The sequence below is a fragment of the Grammomys surdaster genome, unplaced genomic scaffold, assembly GCF_004785775.1.
Source record: "Grammomys surdaster isolate TR1022 unplaced genomic scaffold, NIH_TR_1.0 170, whole genome shotgun sequence".
NCBI classification, from domain to species: Eukaryota; Metazoa; Chordata; class Mammalia; order Rodentia; family Muridae; genus Grammomys; species Grammomys surdaster.
Genome location: NW_021604618.1, coordinates 18,151,654 through 18,166,583, shown reverse-complemented (window position 1 = coordinate 18,166,583; position 14,930 = coordinate 18,151,654). Strand labels below are relative to the sequence as shown.

The 14,930-nt window shown below is 39.0% G+C and overlaps 1 protein-coding gene across 4 annotated transcripts in view; it reads right to left on the bottom strand.

Moving 5' to 3' along the window:
• CUNH15orf41 (chromosome unknown C15orf41 homolog) overlaps window positions 1-14,930 on the bottom strand; it is a 197,977-nt gene that overhangs the window by 102,498 nt on the left and 80,549 nt on the right. For all 4 annotated transcript variants that reach the window (XM_028767111.1, XM_028767112.1, XM_028767113.1 and 1 more), the window contains 3 exons: window positions 9,137-9,216; window positions 8,737-8,786; window positions 3,939-4,006 (listed from right to left, as the gene is read on the bottom strand). In XM_028767111.1, coding sequence (XP_028622944.1) covers window positions 3,939-4,006; window positions 8,737-8,786; window positions 9,137-9,216 — 198 coding nt within the window. The remainder of the gene's footprint in view (window positions 1-3,938; window positions 4,007-8,736; window positions 8,787-9,136; window positions 9,217-14,930) is intronic.

The following is a 14,930-nucleotide window of genomic DNA, read 5'->3' as shown; positions in this document are numbered from 1 at the left end:
GGGAGAGGGAGAGGGAGAGGGAGAGGGAGAGCTCAATAGTAAAGAATATAAACTATTCTTGCAAAGAACCCAAGCTTTATCTCTAGCTCCCACATAGAGCAGCACACAACCCCCTGTAATTCCAACTCCAGGTGATCTGAAGCCTCTGGTCTCTGTGGGCAGCTGCACCCATGTGCACATACCTACACACACACACACACACACACACACACACACACACACACTCAACTACAAAGTAATTAAAATACAAAGTAGATTAAAAAAAATACTCAGAGTACTTAAAAAGTCACCCCAAGCACATTTACTTCTACTGGGAATATACCATGTGTATACCTCCTAATAACATACACTAGACAGAGCCACGCTCCCCTTGGAACAGGGACCAGGGCTCTGCAAAAGCCGGACCTTAATTGATGTATCCTTACAACATTACTCAGCTCACTAGCTAACTTGTGGAATAAATTGCACTTCTTAGTTAGTGAAATTAAAATTATTTATTCATCTTCGATGTGTCTTATTTCAATATTTATTTGGATAATATGAAACAGGTAAGTTTTTAAGGCAGGATAAATCTGTAGGAGTAAATGTATATTTCCAGTCATCAAGACCACCCTTCTACCACACTTCCAGTACTTGCCTCGCTAAGTCCTATATCACTGAAACTGCTCAGCTAATAGCTACAAGACAAGAAAACTCAAAACAGAATTAAAAATAGAAAAATGGTACTTGGATTTCTTTTCTATTGGTGAGAGGTAGAGAGGTCAGAGAAAATACAATGAGTGGAAATTCTATAACAGAAAAAAATATGTAAAGGGAAGTCATGAGCTCTAAATTAGAAAGAATAGTTAAATAATAAGCAATAAGAAAGGCTGTTTTGTAAAACTAACTAGATTAGAAGTAGAGTGGGGGAGGGGAGAGAGAGAGAGAGAGAGAGAGAGAGAGAGACAGACAGACAGACAGACAGACAGACATAGGAAGAAAGAGAAATTATTTCTGCCTATTAAAGAATGAGGCAAACATTTACAATGTCTACAACAGAATTCAAGAAATAGACACATAAGCAAGAAAAAATGGTTAGATTAGCAATCTGTTTATATAATGATATTTTCCCATACTGCTTTTAAAATGATCATCTATTTGAATTTGCCTGGCACAATCTTTGCAGCTAATTAATCACCAAGGAGGTATTTATGGAGTAAAAGAACAATGATTCCACACAATATTTCATACAAGATTTAGATTTTCATGTTTTAACCATAAGTAAACATGTGTTAGGTTGCTGCTACACTGGAACACTTAGAATGCATAAAATAAACAAACAAGTGTTTGTATTCTAATGAGGAAATACACCAAATAGAACTGAAATTACTGAAAGGATTTGTCTAAGCTTACTACTAGTCATTTTTAAAAATATTAGTTAGATGTCTTCTTAGGGTATTGTTAGGTACCTATTTCCTCTGAATTGACATACACCATCTTCCAGAAGAAGACAAGTCTCCTAAGACTCAGAAAGCTTACAAAACTTAAAAGGTTCAGCAAGTTGCAAGACTCATAAAGCCACTCCCACCGCCTATAAAAACAGTGGGAATCTGTCTGGGAGAGGAGCCTTCCTCCAGTGGAACTGATTGTATGTTTTACAGTAAGCTCCAGCACAGAACTTTCTCAGTTACAGCGGGGTGGACTTATCTGTGATACAGCTGCCTCTGAGTCACACGGGCCTGTAAATAACTCCAATAAACTCACTGGTTCACTGGTTCAAGCATGAGTTGGGTGGAACCTTTTCTTTGGTGTTTCACTGATGACCTATCTTATGTGATCAATGTTTGTTCAAGTCTCATCAAGCAAAGTCACACTACAGAACTGGCACTCAAACAGGGACTACCAGAATTTACGGGACATTGGGTGTGCGGAGAGTAGTTACACAGTCTCTGTAATGGGGACTCTTACAGTATCTGTCCTCTATTTTGAATGGTGTGACATACTTCTTTAATGAAGAGGGACTATGGAGATGCTCCCCAAATAGCTAGTGAACTTAACAATACATTGCAATTTCTGAAAGAAGCACATATGAACCACGATCACAAGCAGGCTGTTGCCTGCCCTTTGCTTTGGGCTATAAAACATCCAAGTGAGTCTGAGCTGTTTACTTAGAAAGAACCTGCTCTCAGAAGAGAGGAATTGCAATGAGAAAAGACACAAGTAGAAAAATGGAAGATGGGATGGATGGCTTGTAGCTGGCAGGATACAAGGGAAAAAGTAAAAGAGCATATAATTTGTTTAGACCAACAAGAATTCCAACAACAGATAATTTGTTCACATTTTCTTCAAGAGAACTCACACAACCAATACAGTTCCATCAAATAATTCACTGAATAGCCCAGAGCCGAATGGAGTATGTGGGACCCATCAAATTCAATATGTAAGTATTTCTGTACATTCCTGCAATTGGAAACAGTTATTTGACCATATTGCAGCATTGGCATTTGTGACTTGAAGTGAGTCTAGCCAAACATACTCAGTTACAGTTATCTGAGATTCTAGACTTAAGTTTAGGTCACATCTAAACTCTCTGTGATTTTCCTTCCTGTTGGAGTCTGCTAGTCCTCAGGGAGGAAGCATACAAAAGTTAAGCTAGACAAACAAGTGGGCCTGGGGGGGGTGTGACTGTCCATAAACAGGTGGTGCCGAAGAATGACACAAGGGAGTTCAGGGAAGACAACTACAATGACCTGCATCTGGATAACGGGTGGGTCATACACGTTATAATACTATCAGAACACTACCATTCTAAAACACAATAGAGTGCCTCATGGGCACCCATTATTACTAGCTCTGGGCTGATACCCATTTTATTTAGCATTACGTGTTTTTAAAAGGAAACATACTCACACACTACATTATTTCTGAAGGCTCTACAATTTACGTGCCCTTTTCATGTCAAAACACTCGCCTGTTTCTACTGTCCAAATTTAGTGACTGGAGAGCACGTTCCTAATTTATCAACTTTCTTTAATTGGTGAATGTCTGTGACTGTTCTCAGCTTGTAGTGCACCCTACTCCACTCTCCTCCAGGTTATGAACTAAACGACTGGGAAGTATGAAAACCTTTAGCCTAGGTTTTACGGATTTAACTTTCCTTAGCCAGTGTCTGGTCCATTTTACAATAAAATTAAGTAATGGACTATGTTTTCCCTTTTAGTCCCTAAAATTATACTATAAAGTTTCCTCGATGTCTGCACAAATCTGCTCACTATCACAACTGCTGTTCATCTTTTTTTACTTGTCACAGATACAACAGAGGAGAAAAATTAATGCTTCGTTGGATGCTTTATGGTTGCCATGCCCCACTATTATATAGATGTTGTTCCAGGCTTTACTTCTGACGATGTAGAGATGAAAGAAATAACACTGAACAGTAAAATTCTCTACTGGGTCACATATGAATGCAGACATAGGGGGATTTTGAAAAATCATACTAAATCTATGATGCAATTAATACCTGGCATGAAAGCAATAAAAGCTTAATATTTTGCTTTTCAATAACAGGACTTCCCTATATGAGGAGATGAACATACCTAACATGAATTTTTCTAAGTATTCTCTTTAATATATAAAGCATTTTATAGACAATATTTCTTTGTTTCTTCCTCTCATAAGGCTTAGATTGTGGTTAATATCTCATGACACCAAAACTAATACTGCCAAAGATATTAAAGCATTTTTTCAGCCACTTATTCTATAAAATATTAATTGCAAGCCTGTGCATGTGCTGTGTATATAGGGGAGTGGGTCTAAATCAATAAAAGGTAGCATGCAGAGCATCAGTCATTATCCTCTCTCTCCCTTTAGCACACGGTACCTGCAGGTGGAAGACCGAAAATGCTCATCTTTAAGTACCCATGAAGACACTTAAGGCAGAGGGCTGGAGCAACACTTACCTAGGAAGGACAGGTTTTTCTTCAGAAGCAAGTCTCTCAGCAGGACCTCATGCTCATAGCCAATAGCACTAAACATTTCAGTTAAGGAGGCAAAACACATAGAGGGGCTTAACAGTAAAATTCTAATACCAACTATATATTAATACTATACTCTATTAACAATAATATATGTTGAGATCAAATGAAGAATTATGGTAATTATACACAAGACTTCCAACCCAGATTACGCCTCTGAGGAAGGAAATTTCTGTATGTATTCTTCCCTCATTTAAGTAAATCAGAAGAATTTTTTTTATAACACATACCTTGGCAAGCAATGATTTATAAATCATTGTGACTTTAATTTCTTTTAAAAAGAGGGAAGTCACTTAAAATATATATTAATTTATGCTACAAACAAATCTCCAATTCAACTTAGCACATGTCAACTAAACACTCACTAAGATGGAGAAAGAACAGTAACTAACCCAGTCTTTGCCCTAATGGTTTTCAATCTTACAGTCTAGAAACGTGTGAGATCCATTTGCCAGTCATCAGCTCTGGCTTTACTTCCTGTGATAAAAAGGGTTTCTCTCTCTCTCTCTCTCTCTCTCTCTCTCTCTCTCTCTCTCTCTCTCTCTCTCTCTCTCTTCCTCCTTTCCCCTCCCTTTCTCTCTCTCTCTTTCCTCTCTTTCCCCCTCCCTCTCTCTCCCTCTCCCCACCTCCCTCCCTCCCCCTCTCTCTTTCTCTCTCCATTTTTAAGCACACAAATGCACATAAACAGGTGTTCACAGAAACATATAAACTGTTCCAGTGGTGTCTTGATGGCCAGCATCATATCAAGTGATGTAAGTATGTTATCTGATCCTCATAAGTATAAAAAGCTTGTTTTACAGATGAGGGAAGAGAATCAGAGAAGAAAATGTACAGAGGCAGTTAATGTGTGGGAAAGTCAAGGATGAGGGGTTGGGAGCACAGCACAGTGGCTACCTAGCTGTCTTGATAACCTGTGTTCCATCTCTGGCAATAAAGGAGAAAAAACAAGCAAACAAGGCAGGAACTAGCTCACTCCGAGGCCTGTGTTCGATCACAACTTTCCCAAAAGCATCAGAATTCTATATTACTTTCTAATACTTAACGATTCCTAAGGGCCACGTAAAATGCTTTATGCTAAACGCTGACAGCTTGGAATCTACACAGCAATGCCAAGAGTAGATAATCTCAGTAACATTTTCTCAGTCATGTAAAGTACGGTTCAGAAATGCTGAGGACTGGGCTCAAGGTTCTATGACTCAAATAATGAAGCCAATGTCAATACTTTGAAGTTTGTTTTCTTTTCTGAAGGAAAGAGGGAATACTAAGTCTCAAAAAGTGTTACCCTCTCCTGGTCCATCAGTCCTTCTGAAAGCAGTTAGTAGAAACAGTCAGGGTTACCTCCTTCATTGTCCACCCACCCAACCTTGTAACAGCAACATGGGTACAGCACCTCTTGACTTACCACAGAGGGTTTTCCTGATCATGTACTGCAAGCACTCAACTTAAATCAAAGGCAACTTATATATCACTAGTTAAGAAAAAACAGAAAATTATCCTGCTCTTTATCAATGGGTTACAGGTTACTATTGCTGAAATTCAAGAAACAAAGTCCTATTTGTCCATGATCAGAACAAGGCCAAGCCACCAATACTGCCCCTGCCCTGTTTTTATTCCTTCTTACATGACTGTACTTATTTAATTATTAACTAGAAATCAAATAAAGGAAACAGAAAAATGCTAAATCACAGAATTTCACACAGTTTCTGACTCCATTGAAGGCACTTGATGGGTAAATCTCAATGGTAAGTCATTACCAGGGTATCCCACATTTTCTAACTAAATTATTTACTTCCTTCCACATAAATGTGCTCTCACTTATATTGTTGTAAATTATTTACATCTAAAATGTTGAATCATGAAACTGAGGTTACTGATGGTAGAGAAATGAAACCCACAGCCCCTGATGCTTCCTGCGTCATCCTGTCCCCTTGCCTAGAGAGCTTCAGACCTATGTCTAACAGCTCTGGCCTTGAGTCCCACTTTGGAAAGTTGAAGTGACTGCTTTTTCACTGAGTTTTCTTGGTGGACATGAGATATAGAGGCAAATGTATAGGTCGGAAAACACCTTACTCACACGAATAATTAATTAATTAATGAAACCAACAAAAAATAAACACACAGACACACACACACACAAGCACAAACACACACATAGTGCTATGTCACTTTAGCAAATGACTAATTTACTTTATTCTCTGTACACACATACCTCCTTGTAACATTTTCATAATGGAGTAAGGAGGTTTTGTATCTATTCCATCCTACCAGATGTGTGCTTCCTTTGTACAACACTGCTGACGTACTTTAGTGAGAGTAATCGAGGCAAACATTACCAAATTATCAGGATCACACAGCAAAGCATTTCTCACTTACAAAGTAAACCAATAATTTCATCCAGTGTGAAATAACATAATTCCTGTTGATCAGTCTAGGGAACATCTTCGCAAGCTTATTTACAGTGTATGAAACTGACAGACCTTCAACGCATAGACACAGCCAGTCTCTCCACAAGCTTCTCACGACGTCTGATTCTGCAGATACTGCAATCATCAATTTTAAATTTTCGAAAGATATACTTTTTGATATACTAACATATACTTTGTTTGATATAGACAAAAAAACCTGCAAGGTCTAGAAAATAAAGCTTAATAAAAGCAGTAATTTTTACTGGTAATAAGCATAATGGAACTGCAAAAATTAGAATCTGGTCAGTGAATATAATTTATACACATACGTCATTATATTTATCAATTGAGATTATATAGTACATTAAATCCTACTGACAACATACAGCCAAAAGAGAATGTGAATAATGGCAAAAACTATGTATGTATACAGGGAAAATATTCTAGACAGAATTTATAATGCTCCATAAGCAGAAACACTTAGACACTGTCTATAAGGATACCTATTATTGATGTATGGTAGTGACCATGGGGCAAAACTTGTAAATAACCTCACAAGCCATTTTCTTCGCCAGCGATACAGCAATCTAGTTTCCCGTAAGCGTCTCAACTATTACTGAAAAATAGCCTCCTGGCATTTACAAAGCAGTTGACTTCATACTTTAGTCCATGCATATATAATTAGAGAGTTATATTTAAAATCAATATGCAATCCTTCAAAAGACATTATGCTTTTAAAACCTTAACTTTAAATTGATTTTTAACTATTTTATGTGCTTTGGAATTAGCATGTAATTCAGCCCGAGACACTCTGAGATGGTGTCAGTTGTTATATAAATGTGCTTAAGTTTATCACTGTGGCACTGCGGGGCTAGCGCTCCGACAACTTTTAACACTACCATTAATTTCACACTGAAAATAGAAGCATACCTTCACTTTGGTCTAATAAAAAAAAAGCCAGATTTTGATAATACCATGGTTTGGTAATACCATGGTTTGGTTCATTTTAGCTTGGGGACCAGATCAGAGGACGAGTATGTAAAAAGCTACATACTAGTTATGCAATAATTTTTCAAGAGGGCTCAGTTCAAAGATTATGCCAAATTGTAACTATGTTTTTAGGAAAGGAAGTAATTTTCTTTGCAAAACATTTTAGCTGAGTGTGGCCGTGCACACTTGCAAAACCCAACACAAAGTAGAGGAAGACAAGAAGAATGGGGGGGGGCCTGGACAACATAGCAGAACCATGTTTCAAAATATTTTTCTAACTGAGCCTAAGCCTTTTTAAACCCAGGACATAAATAGATATACACATACACCAACATATGTGCTCATATGGATATGTACATTGCATATACATATATGTGCACACACACACACATATATGCACATTGCACACATATATGTGCACACACATATTCAGCTTTCGTAAGAATCCAACAAAAACTGACTGTTGGTCACTGAGTCACAGCTGGCCCCTCTGCCACTCCTGCTAACAAAATCTAGCTCAGGAAGGCAGAGTTTTTTAATGATCTCTACCAAAAATTATGAGTATTGTGTAAGTAACTACTCCTTTTCCCTATGGTGTTAACAAAATTCTCACTGCCATGTCATTTTGTTTATGGATCATCTCTCCTTTACTGCAACTGCTGCCATTCACCCAGCCTTGTTTTAAGAAGTAGACATTAACTCCTTAGGAAACTCAACGGCTTTAATAAGAAACGACTGGACATCTGCTTTCACAGCCTTAAAGTCAGTCCCAAGGGAAAAATTAGCATGGTTTCTCTAAAAATGTTTGTTAGGGATCTAAGTGGAAGTGCAGATTGCAATCAGTATTTAAGCAACGAGAGTCCACTGCCCTTTAAAATGTGACAGTCTCTGGTGACATTTTAATACTATCATCCTTTAACTCCAGGCTCAAAATTTATTCTAGAACACTCAACTCAATTTGGTCCATTTTAAATGGAACTTTGTTATATTTTAAAAAATGGCCACTGGGATGGTTAGATACATTCCAAGACAGTATGTTACCTGCCTAATGACTCTGCACCTTTAAACTCATTGAAAACCAAGCAGTCTGAAATGAGCATGTGGATATGCACCTGCTGTACTGACATCTTGCTGTGGCCTAGCTGATCTTTCCTAAGAGGTAGAAAAGAAAGGTCTGCAGTGACCCTCCAGTCGATAGAATGTAAAATAGGAGAGTATGAAATGTGTTTTGTGAAGCAGAACTTTATGTCAGGTTAAAGCTAGACACATCTCCTCCACCGAGTCTAAGCTCGTCAATTGTGCACCTAAAATTTTATGGAGAAGGATACTGCTTGATGCAGTCCACCAGCGGTCCATAACAGCAGTCATTCACGATGCACTGTGGACAAATAAGAGAGGGGTGTGACAGGCTGGGGTGACTACAAACCCCACCACAGTGAGTATTCTAAAAACAGTCATTACTCTCCCAACCCTACCACCACCCAAAAGAAAGCTATCAAAAGCTATTCAGATTTAATCACAGAAAACAAAAATTACATGCTTCTTTATTTACCATAAAAGCAAGCTATTAAAAAGTAAAATGTTCTTCTCAAAAACATTGCATTGCCATTTATGGTGCGCCCTGACCTCACTGATAGTTTATGATGACAGTCATTAAATGAGGTTTAGCGTCCTCTACTCGGTTAGGCAGATAACAGCATTGCCACGGAAAGCAGCTGTGATTAATACCTGATAGACCTGGTTTGCTAGAACTCCATCAGGAATCTGAGAAGGGTCCCGTAGCATACTGTTTATAACAGACTTGGAGGCTGTAGAAGGAAAAGAGATGAACTATTAGCAGACAGTCAACACACTTTTAATATGACAGGAGAAGTGACGTATACCTTTGTGCACACAGATCCTGAAAAGGAAAACAGGAGTGATAACGATCATTTTCCTGAGATTTTCATCGAAGAGAAGCTTTTAATTAGATCATTTTTGCCAAGTATTTGTAAACTACATTGCCAGATTTGACAGTGACCTGATTTCTTCCGAGGTAAATTAACAAGTCTAGACCTAAAGCATATGTCTATTTGCAGACATATCATCTTTGGAAAAGCCAACTTTGGGGGAGGGGGAAACGCAAGAAAAATAACCACAAAAGATTTAACTGTTACAGGTAGAGATCTTATTCCTAAGCACCTGTACGTACACAGTTTAGCTAAGACAGCTAGACTTATAGGCTTTAATAATGCCAAGAAAATCATCACCTGCCACTAGTTATGGCCATTCCACAGGTGAGGAATACAGGTAAGACTGGATGATAACTGTAGGAATCGGAAATGAGAAAAGTGTGGGGAGTGAGAGGGTTCGCACGCATGCACTTGTGCGTGTGCGTGTGTGCACTGTTGTTTTCTTGTAGCCACTATTTCCAGGACCCCTGAAAAAGACTATATTCTATGGATGCTCAATTTCTGTACATGAAACACTACAATATATATAATTCTATATAATGTACACCCATGATCTGACATACACTGTCTCTTGACTGGTTGTAATCTAACTCAATACAAATGGCATGCAAATCATTGTTATACTGTCTTTGGTTAATTAGAAAAGTCTGTATATGTTGAACACAGATACAATTTTTGCCCGTGCCTTTCCCATCAGTAGTTGGCAGAGTCCTATGCATGAAACTTTAGATAACAGCAGATCTACCATGGGTGTTTGAGAGAGCATGTTGGACAGGAAGTAGATATATTTTATAAAATAAAATTTCTACCTGAAATGTCTTATACACCTACAAATTAGTCTGAAATCCCAAGGACTACCACATTAGAAGAAAGGCAATAGGACAAACATCAAGAGAAGGTGTAGGTGAGGTACTAAGCATTGAAAATCTAGGTAGGACACCCTGGTCCTGCTTTGTTCCTGGTGGAAATCAACTCTGTCAAAAATATCCTATGGAATCAACCGAAAATATTTAGCAAAATGGCTTAGAGAATGACCCATGTAGGGTCTGCTTGAGCGCCTCTTGTACAATTATCTAGTTAAGAAAGTCAGTGAAGGGAATAGCTGGGTACCATTTTTGGTACTTGGATAATTTTAAGCTTAGTTCTTATTATCAAGATCTTTACCAGCTTCAGTTGCCTTGGGATACTGACAGAAATGAGACATGCTTGTAAACACTGTGGAAAGAAATAAGAAGATGGCATCTTCAGTGTAAAATTGATTCTAAAAAAATCATTTTAATCATTGCCTATGAAACTTATATGACTAAATGCTTACAACATCACTGATACATGTAACAGAAATTTGTAAACATATGTTTGCGCTACACAGGGAAAGCCCATATGGAATCTCAAAAGAGCATCACCCAGTTACCTTATGCAGGCCTCTCTTGCAACTAGTTCTGAAAACTAGCAAGCAGTGTGGTCCCTTGCATTCACTGACTTCATCTGTAGGAAGCAATACTATTTGAGTTGACTATTCTAAACAATTCTCAGGGAGTCTCTTGAGAAAACAGCTGCCACATCATTTTGTTAAAGTTCAAGTAGTAGTCTGAACCAAGACTTACACATTCTCTGTGTTTTATAAACTTGGGTTGTCCTCAATTATTTTTGACAGAAATTACCATGAATAAGTGGTATGGATACTGAGATCATGAGGCAGTAACCCATCACCTTACTTAGGAACAGATGATGTGGGAACAGGACCAGGGAGACAATAATGTGCCTGGTAAACCTGCCTACTTTCTTTAGCACAGTTCTGAAGTTTAGCCAGATGGTGGAGATCAAAGCAGTTGTTCACATGTGTGGTTGCCTTCTCTGAGGATAAGTCCTTTGGTCTGCCACTCATTCACAGATGGTAATGGCACACTCGCCCTTCTACGTAACCCAGGAAAACAGCAGCCTTCTCTGTGCACACCTGGTCATGGGGTGCAAAGGTGCTGCAATGCAAACTCATGCCCATGTGAAGAAAACATTATTTATAGACAAGTGTGACCCAAAGTTCTAGCTACTGGAAAATCACTGACCTCTGAACAAATTACATGCAAATCTGTTCAAATAACTTTAAAAAGCTCTTTTTCAATAAGAGAGTCAATGCCCCAAGAGCTGAGAACAGTATGTCACCTATTTTGAGGGGGAAAGGGGGAAAATGACAAATTAGGAAGTGATGGTTTTTATTTCCTGATAATATAAACATTTGAATGGTGCTTCTTGGGATTCAGTACCATAGTCATAAGCTTTTTAAAAACATCATTTGAGGGGAGATGCTTGCCTTTCGAGTCTTAGGACCAGAGTTCAGAGCCTTAGAATAAATGTAAATGCCAAATGTGGGTATGCTGGCTTTCTTTTACAGAGTCAGAAGGCAGAGACAGCAGACCCTCAGAGTAAACTGGCAAATAAGATTAGCCATAAACTATATCGATGAGCTCTTGGTTTGGTTAAGAGATCCTCTGAACAAGGTGGAAACACAACTGAGGATGATCTCCAACACCAATTTCAGGCCTCCACATGTATGCATGCTCACACACATGCACACATGTGCATATACACATACACACACACACACACACACACACGAAAATAAAAGAAAAAAAAGTCATTTGAATATGTTGAAGAAAACATTACTTAAAACAAAGACATTAGTTGTTTTAAGTAGTACAACTGAGTTGTACTAATTGAGACTGGGCAACCCAACCCCTAAACCTAAGGTTCAGGAAACACTGTGGAAGTGGTGCTGGGAAGAGTTAGATAAACAGGATGCCTGCTGTGAGGTTACACATCACATCTCAGCTATATGGCTGCCTAAAGAAGACCTACATAAATAGCCATACAAGTCAGCATGGACCAGTGAAATTTCACAAGGCCCCGCTCCTAGGTGAAGAGCTACAGGCAGTCAATGATTTCTGAGAAAAGAAAAATAAACATTTTCTACAGGAATGAGCCCCCACTCCCCATAGGTTTTTCTAATTCCAAGTAGTTGGCCCTAACTACATGTACATAGGCGCAGTACTAACTGCACAGTGAGGGCCTCCAGTTTTCCAACCATGGAGACAGTGGGCCTATTTTCCCACTCTGATTCTTGTACTACAAAAGATAGATTTCTTCTTTTTTCAGGGAAGGCACAAAATAAGCCATTCAAGTCACTTGGAGCCATTGCCACATGACAAGCAGAAGGCAGGCACTGGATAAAGCGTGTCACAAGAGATGGTAGCAGTGTTTCAACCGAGACAGAATGGAACTTACTAACAGAAGGAACTAATCGAGTAGAATAAATAGCCACGGAGCTGCTGTGTGATTCATGTATTACATATCTTTTCTTCAAAAGTTGCTTTAAGGTTCCTGACATGAAGGCTATGGAGGTCTCAAACTCCATCTTCATGGGGATGAACCCGTCAGTGTCTCTCCTGGAAAACTTTAACTTGGTCTGTGGCCTTAGAAGCCACTCTCCTTTGCAGCTGGGGCTTTAGCCCATCAATTTCCTCACTATGTACAAGTGATCCCGAAAGTAGATGGGTATCAAATGATAACTTGACTCCTACAGGACAAATTCAAGTCTGCTCTCTGCCTAGCAAGCAATCAAGTTAGAAACTGAATAACTGTTGAATAGGAAAGTAGCAATGTAAGGACAAAAGGAAGTCATATCCAAAGACTGCTCCTGATGGTCAGAACCTTGTCTTTGGCAGCTTGCAGCTTCAGGACCACTGTACACCATCAGCTGGGGTACACCAAGCATGTGGATGCCTAATTCTTGAGCATCTGGCTAGGCTATGATTTTGTATGATTCCTCCCCAAGCTTCTACATACAGACTTGAAAATTACACTTTTTTTCTCATCTTTCCCTTGGCCCAAACTTTGAAACCTGGTTTGATTCTTCTCTCGTTTGTTCAAGCCCTTTTTGTTTTTATAACTTTCATGTCTTCTTCATAACTTAGACTAGAAAGGACTCCTATTGCCTACCAATCTTTTGGCAACTGCTTAATTGCTATTTTATCACCTGTTTAAAAGAGATTGACCAGAATGCTACAATTTAAAATCACTCCTCAGATCAAAAAATTAAAAGAAAAAGAAATTTTTTGACTAATATAGTTGCTGCTGCTGGCTTCAAATATCTGAGGACACATAATGGTTAACAGTCTCAACAAGATTTCAAATCTCCTAAAAGACAAATTATTGTACATTTCTGTGAGGAAATTTCTAGACAGGGTTAACTGAGGTAAACTCTGCCCTAAATATGGATGGCATCATCCCTTGTGCTGGGATCCCAGCTAATCATAGAGCAGAAAGCAGACGGAACATTCATCTTTGTCTCTGGGTCAGGACTGTAGATACGATGACCAGCTGCCTCATGTTCCTGTTGCCAAGACCTCTCGGCCATAATGAACGGCCAGCCCCCTTGAGCTCCAGTTAACATTTCTTTCTCTCTTAATCTGCTTTCGTTAGGTATTTTGCCACAGCAATGAGAAAAATAATGAATACAGGATTTTTATATATAGGAAGAATCAGTGTCATCATAAATTGCCAGAAGAGTCTCTCAAGTTTATTGTTACTTGTAAAGCCACAAGTTTTCAGATTTTTAAGCTCAGCATTATGTTGTCCTAAATTACTGAATTTGATGCTAATTCACTTTTTAAAACTTAAAATGTTTAAAAGTTTTGTCGCCTTCATCCTGCTTCCATGCATTCTAACTACGCTATCCTTCTACCCTCTTATGTCTCCGTTCTCTCTCTATCAACTGCACCCCAGTCTCCAGCCTAGATGTATGACTTTTAGTCTTAGTGACCCATCTGTGTGGCCACTGAATTAGGACTATTCATCGGAGTCCTAGTGGTGTATGGACATGGAAAGGAATGAGTTCTCTTTCAGGATATTATCAACAGCACATAGTCCAGCAGCAAAGGGTATGGCCCCTGGGTTCTTCCTCGACCATGTTTTGATTGTCAATGGATTCATTCCTGTGCCAACCCAGTGCAAGCATCCACAGGTGCTGCGAGTTTGTGATTGCGATGACTGTCTTGCCCAGAAGATGGAACTTAGTAACTCTTCTCTTTACCTTCTGGCTCTACTATGTGTGGCCCCTCCTTCCCAGCATTTCCTAAGCCTTAGTGGGTGGTATCAATGTCTTAACTCAGGGCTAGCCCTCATCTGTCTGCTCTCAGTACTTTGCAAAGCCATGAATATTTCCATTCATCATCATCTACTGAAGAGAGGCTTCTCTGATTAAGGCTGAGAAGAAAGTCTGTCAATATGTATAAACATAAATATTTACAAGGCAACGACTTTACGTCAGTTTAGCAAATGATAATCAGTTCCCCCCCAGGGCCTATAATCTTCCTTGTCACGTGGTCATGTGTTTGGTCTATCTATCTATCTATCTATCTATCTATCTATCTATCTATCTATCTGTCAGCAGCAAGTGTACAGTACTGGGTATGTAGTCCCTCCTGTGGAATGTAGTTGTCCCTCAAGAGAGCAGTTAGTAAGGAGGGAGGGAGGGAGGAAGGCAGAAAAAGAGGGAGAGGGAGAGGGGGAGGGGG